Source organism: Zootoca vivipara, chromosome 1 (assembly GCF_965207765.1).
Source record: "Zootoca vivipara chromosome 1, rZooViv2.hap1.1, whole genome shotgun sequence".
NCBI lineage: Eukaryota > Metazoa > Chordata > Lepidosauria > Squamata > Lacertidae > Zootoca > Zootoca vivipara.
Window position 1 is genome coordinate 114722306 of NC_142582.1, and position 9153 is coordinate 114731458.

The 9153-nt window shown below is 41.2% G+C and overlaps 1 protein-coding gene across 2 annotated transcripts in view; it reads left to right on the forward strand.

The window, feature by feature from the left end:
- Positions 1–9153, forward strand: part of PPP4R4 (protein phosphatase 4 regulatory subunit 4) — an 80709-nt gene extending 71556 nt beyond the window's left edge. The window contains exons 20-25 of one of the 2 annotated variants that reach the window (XM_035106785.3): positions 299–374; positions 1554–1631; positions 2379–2472; positions 4498–4565; positions 5140–5290; positions 8011–9153. In XM_035106785.3, coding sequence (XP_034962676.2) covers positions 299–374; positions 1554–1631; positions 2379–2472; positions 4498–4565; positions 5140–5290; positions 8011–8035 — 492 coding nt within the window. In that variant the 3' untranslated portion in view covers positions 8036–9153. The remainder of the gene's footprint in view (positions 1–298; positions 375–1553; positions 1632–2378; positions 2473–4497; positions 4566–5139; positions 5291–8010) is intronic. The other variant, XM_088655343.1, reaches the window with a different exon arrangement.

Here is a 9153-nt window from a genome sequence, read left to right on the forward strand (position 1 = left end):
ATGTCCAGGTCATGAGTTCAGGTTTGGGTTGCACATGAGTTCAAGTTGGGGAGGGACAATTTCTGGGGAGAGTGTGCTATGAGCAAACGGCTGTTTAACCAGTAATAATAATAATAATAATAATAATAACAATAATAATAAATAATTTATTACTTATAATTGGTGGCATTTCAGGCTGCATCTTTCTCTCTTCTGAAGCTGACTGGGTTGTGGAAGCATGCCTGTCTGCAGCTTGCAGCCCACAAATTTTAGGTTTTAAGTTTCCATTACTACTGTTGTTAAATTGTTTCCACAACAGGAACAATTAGAAAAAGAGAAACAGCAAAATGAGGGCAGGTCTACCAGTATGAGCGATAAAATGTATGAAAAGAAGCGTAAGTGTTCTTTTGTTTCTTTTCCCAGAGGCGTCTTAATTTCTTTCTATGGGGCGTGGAGGATGCTGAGGTGGAGGTGGCAAGGACTATTTCTAAACTGGGTTACATTCACAAACACGGGGGATGGCGATATTAATCTTCTGGCTGCTGCTACTAATTTAGTGTGAGAAATGCATGTCAAAGCATTGCACACTCTTACAACCCAACGTTTAGGAAATTCTTTGGCCAGGGTCATACAATCAATAACTTGCATGACTGGAGTGGGCAACTGGGGCAGATCCTGTTCTCTGCTGTTACCAGGCAAAACCTCATTCAATACACTAGAGCAGATGGTTCCAGAGTAGCAGGGTGCCAGGCTTTTGGATCTGTGGAATCTGAAAATGTCCTTTTGGATAACTTCCTCTGACCCTGCCTCCTGCCTGCCTCCTGTGATCTACAGCCATCTAGCCCCTCTTCCATTACTAGGCCTGACTATGTTTTTGTGTTACATGTGCATTGATGCAAACTATTGTTAGTGAAAGCTGTGTTCCTTTCAGGCTCAGAAATTCTAATTTGAAGTGGGCTTGCAAACAATAGTTATAAGAGAACATGTCCTGCATAGGTAGCACAAAACCATAGTCAGTACTGGAAGAGAAGTTGGGAGGAATCACTTTGGAGAATAGAAAAGGAAGGAACCTATTTGCTCCTGATTTCAATCCAATCCAAATAACTTTATTGAACTAGCCACTGGTCATGACAAATCTGAATCAAAACTAAATACAAGCAAAAGGGGTGTAAAACCATGGTTTTCCGGGAGCCAGCATTATATCTGCTCTAGACCCCAAACCACACTTTCCTAAGTGCTTCATGCATCAGTTTCAATGGTCAGTCCCTTAGAGCTGAAAGAAATAACATGGGGCACTTAGTCCAATTCATGCCCTGTAGTAGGGAAAATTCATATCAAAAAAATCTGCAATAGATAGTGCTCTTCAGTATAGTCAGTTTATACTGTGATTGAAAGCATGGCATTGATACAGTGATGGGACACGTGACAGTTTTTACTCCAGGATAATGTATTATCCCGTCTGAGTTTCAATATGGTTGTGTGGTGTTTAAGATGTTGTGAGAGACTGTCATATTGCACAGTCTTTACCTCTTCAGTTAATCTGAGTAGAATGCTTAAAATGACCTTTGTTTTAGGTAGAGACAGTAAAGCATCAACAACTTTGGCCAAAACTATACCAATGTCTGTTTCCGGAAATCCAAGTGCTGCAGCAGGTAAGAAGAAACAACAACACCTTTTGCCTGTTTTAAAATATATGTCCACGCCACAATGAACACAGGTAGAAAACCGCAGGATAGACAGCTGAGTGGGGTCCAAACCCATTCATTCTCAAGTTGCCAGTGCAGAGTTGAACAAATAGCAAACAGCATGATTCCAAGATCCAAAGGTGCTCTGTGAATGTCCCTGCAGTCTCACGCTGCTAGGAACAGGTGTCCATGCAACCATAGCTTCTATATTCCCTGTGGCTGCCCACCCCTCTGCAGTTGTTGCTTGAACATCCTCCTTGTCCTTTAGCTAACTGGACAGTTTGGGTTTCAGGAAACCTGCCTGCTGGCTTTGCTTCCACAATCTCTCCTTAGGTTTCATGGTCACATACAAGCTTTTTTTTTTTGCTCAGTCCCCTTCAGTTATATCAGGCCCTGTAAATTTGGGTAACTGCTTACATATTTTGACTAAAAATCACATGAAATTATAGATAGACCTTTACACGCAATGATGAAAACTGATTGCCAGAACTCCCATCATGCTTTTCTAGGTCTCTGTTCCAATTGTTCTTTCCCTGCAGTGTGAATCCTCATATTGTTGCCAGCAAATTATAGACTGTGTATTGCTATAGCATTTTCAGTCTCATGTTGTGCTGAGGAGGAGGCACAAACCTGATGGGACTGCTGTAGTAAAACAAATGAGAAATGTAATAAGCCCACAAGAAATTGTGTTGGTTTTTTTTAATTGTCCCCTAGGCAAAGAAGTGAAAAAGTCAAAATTAGTTCGAAGCCAGTCTTTCAGTAGTCAAGCCTTGCAGTCAAAATATGGAAACATAGACAAGTGTCCCAGGTATGTAATATTTATTTTTTCTATGTGTCTGTGACAGAGATAGCAATCCTATAGACCAGGGGTCCCCAGACTACGGCCCGCGTGCCAGATGCGGCCCAATTGGCCTCCCAGTCCGGCCCGCGACGACCCCCGCCGCCCGCTGCCGCCGCCTGCTCTTACGGTGCGCAGCGCGGCGGCGAGCTTCCAAATCGGAAAAAACGCCGAAAATCCTTTGTGCGCATGCGTATGGGCCTCTCCCGACCCAGAAGAGGTCATTTCCGGTGCACTTCCGGGTCGGGGGAGGCCCATACGCATGCGCACAAGCGATTTTCGGCGATTTTTTTCGACCTGGAAGCACGCCAGCATGCCAGTAAGTGTGATCGGCGCGGTGGGCACCGGCCCAAAGCCCGGTAAGTCTGGGGACCCCTGCTATAGACCACTTAGCTTGTTCTTTATGGAAACATACCTATCTTTCTCTAGTTGTATACTAATAGCATGCTGTTATTCTTTAGTTGATTTCTAGAGAAATGATGGACAGTTAGGGAAGGATGGATCAGACAATTTCCCATTCTGCATTAGTTTGGCTAGCAGTCTATTCTTTCCCAGTTTTTTTTTTTGCAGTTATTTTAAAAAGCACATCTAAACTATTATTGTTTTATATGCATTTTTCCTAATATGCATTTTGTATGCCTCTCGTCTGAAAAAATAAACAATTTGTGCATATGTTTGATCAAAAACCACACTGCAAAATTCGGAGAAGTGTGTAACCAATTGAAAGTTTCATTCTAATCCCCATGTAACTTCACGTTGATTTCTCCTCCATCTGCAAGAACAGTGGTACACTGTAATGATACAGTGGTCATTTAGCAGAACTGGTCAGGGATGAAAGTTACAGCCTGTTCTGGATGGAGTAGCACTTCTACTGACCAGGTTTGACATCTGGGGTGCTGCTGGAGTCATTTTTACAGGACTGCCTTTGCAAAGTTTCAGTTAGTATACCATTTGCACCCTTACCTCACATGCCCTAGTTCTCAGTCGGTAGAACACAAGCCTCTTAATATGAGGGTGGTGGGTTCGAGTGCTACATTGGGGAAAAGATTCCTGCATTGCAGGGGCTTGGACTAGATGATCCTTGTGGTCCCTTCCAACTCTATGATTCTATGATTCCATGTTTTCTAAATTGAGATGATTGGATCATGCTCTGTGTGGGGCTGCCCTTAAAGAGTGTTCAGAAGCTTTAGCTGGTACAGAATGTGGCAGCTAGAATCGCAACTGGGCCATGCCATCTTTATCAGTTACCAGTACATTTATGGGCACAAATTGAAGGTTCTGGTCACTATGTATAAAGTCCTAAACATTTTGGGGCCATACCTGAAGGACTGTTTTCTCTCATGTGAAGCACCCTACGTACCGTGTCCATCATTGGAAGACATATTCCATATCTGTCAGTTACCAGCGTTCCGATTGGCTGGGATGCAGGACAGGTCCTTCTCTGTAGTGGCATCCAGGTTGCAGAATTATCTTACCTTTAAGACCAAGCACCAGTAGCCTCAGTATTGATCTTTATGGACCATTAGGATATCCTTGCACTGTTATGTCTTGCAGTTGTTTTATGTCTCTACTGTATTTTGTGACCCATTAATTTGATTCTCCCCTCCTTTAAAGCCTTTGTATTATTAACGTATTATAGATTGTTTTAGTTTCTGATGTGAGCTTCCATGAAGATTTTTGAACTGAAAGGCAGGATACAAATGTTTTACAATAAATACATAATGGAGGTACTGGTGTCAGCCTTTGTTGCTGCAAATTCACCAGGCACATTTGGGGGAAGGAAAGGTGGGGGGTGGGAGGGGCTCATGGGAGAAGATTTGGTAGAAGTGCTTAGAATAGGATTTTAAATCATGCAAGCTCTTTTCCATTTGGGAAGGGAAATTATTTGTTACGGTATTTATCTGGGCCCATTCTGAAATGCGAGGGGGAGGGCCTGCCCATGGCTAATGGTGGTTATGCTTTATAACATCATCACATATTTTTGTACCCCTTCAGCAAAAGTTCTTCAACAGGATATACTCCCGTCTCAGCAGTAGGAAAAGGTTCTATGTTCTCCTTTTCAGGTAAGCAGCTTGGTTACTTTTTGGGGGGGCGGCGGGGGGAATGTGTTTATTAGATTTCTTTTATTAGTTTCCCCTTGTGAGCTCAGAGACATTTGGGGCCCATTGTCTTTAGCGCTGGCCAGACTGAACAAACAGCAGGTCTAATATGTAGAATAAGAGAGCAAGAACAGGTATTTAAAGAGGAGTGGAAATTTTTTGTTGAGTATATTGAAAATAATTGTGCACAGTTGAAAACATGGGCAATATTAAAGTAAATTCAACAGTATAACATATATTGAAGTGATGTAACATAGGAGAACAGAATTAGATGGATACACTAATGCAGGAATGGTGAATAAGGGGAGGGAGGGAAGCCAGAGAAGGTATGGTATAATAAAAGATAATTAATTTGAAATGTAAAATTTTTGAAAATTCAATAAAAAATATTTTTTTAAAGAAATGAAATAAATAAACAAGCACACATGATTTTTATAAACATTCAGTACAAGCTGCTAACAAAATCACAGCTCTGGTAGCAACAGCTGCACCCACATACTGCCAATTACTGTGTTAACATTTCCTCCTTGTCTTTCAGATGATTCCTTCCGTACTCGCTCCAGCAACCCCAGTGGGACTGCTGCGTTCTCCTCTGGTCCCACCTTACCATCTTCCTCTCGTAATACAAGTAATTCAGTTGATCAGAAGAGCAACGGGAGTAAAGAAAGCCATTCGCGGAAGGTTAGCTTGTAAGTGATCGACTAAAGTTAGGGCACAATTTTAAGGCTATGCAGCCTTAAAGTGAAAGGCTAATTTTACATCCTTGAATTTTTAGTTAGTTAGCTTTTATGATGAGAATATTTTCCATTTATGGATCAGAGAAATGTGAGATTTAATCTGGTTTTGCTCGTTATGTATTATTTCCACCTGAAAATATGAGTGTTATTACATGGTTGCACCCCAACATGTGTGTGTTTTGGTACTACTTAGCTCGGAGCACTGGGAATCCCCATATATCTGAATCAGCCCTCTGCTACAGAAGGCCCATGAATTTCATTTGTAGCACATGGGTAGAATGTGGAAGGTTTCATCCAGCAAGTGCCTCAGACCTGCAGGAGACCACACATAGGGGAGGTATTCTTCGGGCGGCAAGAAGGAAACACATACAGACTCATTGCTAAATGAGTTTGCGTTAAATGAGTCATCCTAGAATAGACGGCAGCCCTGAATCATAAACATGGGGATTAACAAAAGAATCTGTTCTGCTACTATTATGCTGTTATGCTGGGCTTGGTTTTATTATCCTCTGTGTGTCTGCTCATTGTGAAGGGCTTTAGAAATTTTCTCTCAACATAATAGCTTACTCTTACACTCCTACATGGCAACAGATTTGAATATATATCTGGAGAGGAATCAGGTGTCTTTACTTTGTAAGATGAATCACTGCAATATGGGTTAGGGGGAGAGTGTGCATAATAATTTACCACATGGGCATACAGTGCTGAAGTACATGGCAACATTCTAATTAATTCCAGTAATTTAACATCTGCTCCCAAAAGACAGGTATCTTTAATGAGAAGTGAGTTGTTCACATATCAGTGATCTATAATGCTTCTTTTCATGTATACTTTAAGACACAGTGTGAGTTGGGAGGACTTGACTTCTAGGCCGAGCTCTATTACCATCTAAGTTTAAGGAAGGTGGTTGCTTTTAGGTCATATTTTCTCACAGTTTATGGAAACAAGTCCTTGCTGAAGACATGATAAAGTACAGGAGTGGCAAACTACTTTGCCCCATAGATTGGGTCTGATTCCCCACCCACCCACCCACACATTTGTTTTTGGCCCCAAGACCACCATCTAATTGGGTCAGCTGCCTGGCAGTGGAATCTGTGGAAAGAGCTGTGGGGAAAATACAGCGGTCTGAGCTGCACATCACCCCCTGGACCACCTCTGAGGAAAAACCCTCCTTCCCTCTCTTCTTGAAGCACCCCTCCCTCAACTGAAGCAGAGCAGAAAAGGAGGGAGGACTTTGGCATGTTTTAACATTTCCTGAGTCCTTAGCACTTGGGAGACATAAGTATAGCTCTGAGTGCCCCTTCCTGTTTCTGATCTGCTGTGATCAGTGTAGAACTACAGTGAAGGAGTCATCCCCCCCCCCCCCCCGAGATTTGTTAAACAGTGAGGATAGAAAGAGAAAGGGGCGAAATTGCTCACCATCGCAAAGCCTCAAAAGAGAGCAGGGCAATTAAAGACTCAAAAGAGAGCAGGGCAATTAAAGGCACAGAAGTCCTATCCACTATTGAGTCTGGCAACCCTACCTAATGGTTAGACTTGGGTGTGCCCAGTGGAGTTGTTGACTCCCCCCCCTCACTGAACAAAAGGGACACAGACCTATGCTTTGCAACGGAGAGTGTTTATGAAAACCCCAGTTTCCAAGCAGTTTGATACATGCTATAATGTGCTACTTCCCCCCAGCTCTGCAGGACTAGAAGTGCAGTTCTTTGGATCCCAGCCAAAGAGTTTAGAAAGTCAGTCTTAGTCGGCTGCCAAGGCATCAGCCTCTAGCTGGGAGAAACAAAGATGTAATAGCCAGTTAACCACTTGAAATGGCCCTTCCAGATGACCCTGAGCATATGCACAGGGAGGTGGGGAACAGAACATTCTTATCCCTCACCACTGCCATGCCATAGTTCCCACCGTAGACTGTATGTTGTATTTAGTGATACTTAATGGGTTTTTATGCTCTGTGGCTCCTCTTTTGAATCAGGAGGAAATGTATTGCCAAGGCACAGTTTGACTAAGAGCCCCATATGGACCAGCATGAAATTTAGAAGCAGGTCACATCCTGCCTACTTTGAACTGTTGATCAGTTTTAAAAACTGATGAGAAATAATACTGTGATAGCTCATATTTCTAATAAAATACTCTGCATTAATAGATTTAGTCCTCTCTAGATTGTTGCCTCAGTTGAGGCCCCAATGTGTGTCTCTGTTTAGCATATACGAGTTTCCACACTCAAAGTATGGAATGATGGAATTAATACCAAAGAATGCATTCATTGATTGATTCTCTGCATAGAAACGGATGTGCAAGTTCTTTCACGTGAGGGAGAATTCCACCTGCATTTGGGAAGCCAAACAAGAGACTTCTGTACACCAAAGCCTTTATGGTGGCCAAGGTGACGTTGGAGGGGTGCAGGGATGGGGCACGTGAGACACCAAAGTTGAGGCACGGATATCATATCTTCTTGTTCTAGTCAAGAGAGGAGAATGGCTTTGGGTTTTTACCTTGCAATAAATGTGTTGAGGATCACAAAATCCATAGGAAAGAAATTTTAAAATATGACTGTACTAAGTCAATATCCCCCCCCCCATTGATATACTTAAAAGCAGTGAAGTTCAGCAGTTCTGCCTTATGCTATTCCAATCTGACTTGTTTGATTTGGGTTCTTTTGTATTTACCTGAAGGAAAAGCAGGAAGTCAAACTCCTAGAGCTGGTGAAAAAAAGGATGCACACCAAAGACCCCTGGAGGCAACGTGGATGAAGGATTGGCAGGAGTTGGAGTAAAATCTTGAACAATGAGGACCAGAGAGGAGAGACTGACTGCATCTCACGATGTTAACATCTTCTGTCAGTTAAATAAATTCCTATGTTGTAAAATACCTTCATAGAAATAATGTAATATGTGCAGAATTCCAATGTTGTAAGTGAAGTGTTTAATTCAATGTTACTTTAGCAATGTGCTTTAAAACTGCTGCAGCTAAAGAGACAGGGTTTTACCTCCCCTTCCTCCCTCTCAATTATGCCTTTTAATAGTTCAGGTTCTTCAAATTGGAATACAAGTGCCCCCTACTTTAAAATATACTTATTTATGAGTGTAGGGCTCCTACTATATCTTTGCTATGGAAATAGGACCATATAGGTGTAATTGATCTGCATATAGGATTAACTGACCAAGTAACATCTTATCTCTGAAAAAAAAAGCTTTAGTATTGAACCTGGAAGCATGGGCAAAGAAATATTGAGTAGTCATTTACAATACAGTTGTGCTATAATTTTAAGTAAGATTGCTTACCTGGTGTATACAAATTCTCAAAAGGGTTTTCCTTTCACCTTTTAATAAGAACAAATACCTCCAAAATGCATACAAATGATTATTCATGAGTTTCATATCTCAGTTTCGTTGTATAAATACTTTGTTTTAACTTCTAGTATTTCAGGTTGTAGTTTCTCTTTATCCAACATTTTAGAAATAATGCAATCTAGTTTTTAATTAGTTGTTATTTCAAGCTATCATGCTTTTAGCTATGTCAACGGCATTTTGTTTGTATTCATCCTAACATTTCTATCAAAATTTGCCTGCAACATGCAGTTCTATTTAAAAAGTTCTATTTATGCCAATACTTGAGAGAGACTGTATGAAGCTATTGTCAGCTTCTCTATTTCAGAAATGCAATCAGCAAAACTATATTGATATCAGAAATCTGTTTTTTTAAATATATTGGTGTATGATAAAGATAATCTAATTTGTGAATGAATATGTGTGTGGTTACTTTTTACAATGTGGAATAATGAATGCTTTACGCACAATAAAACGTAGGATATGAAA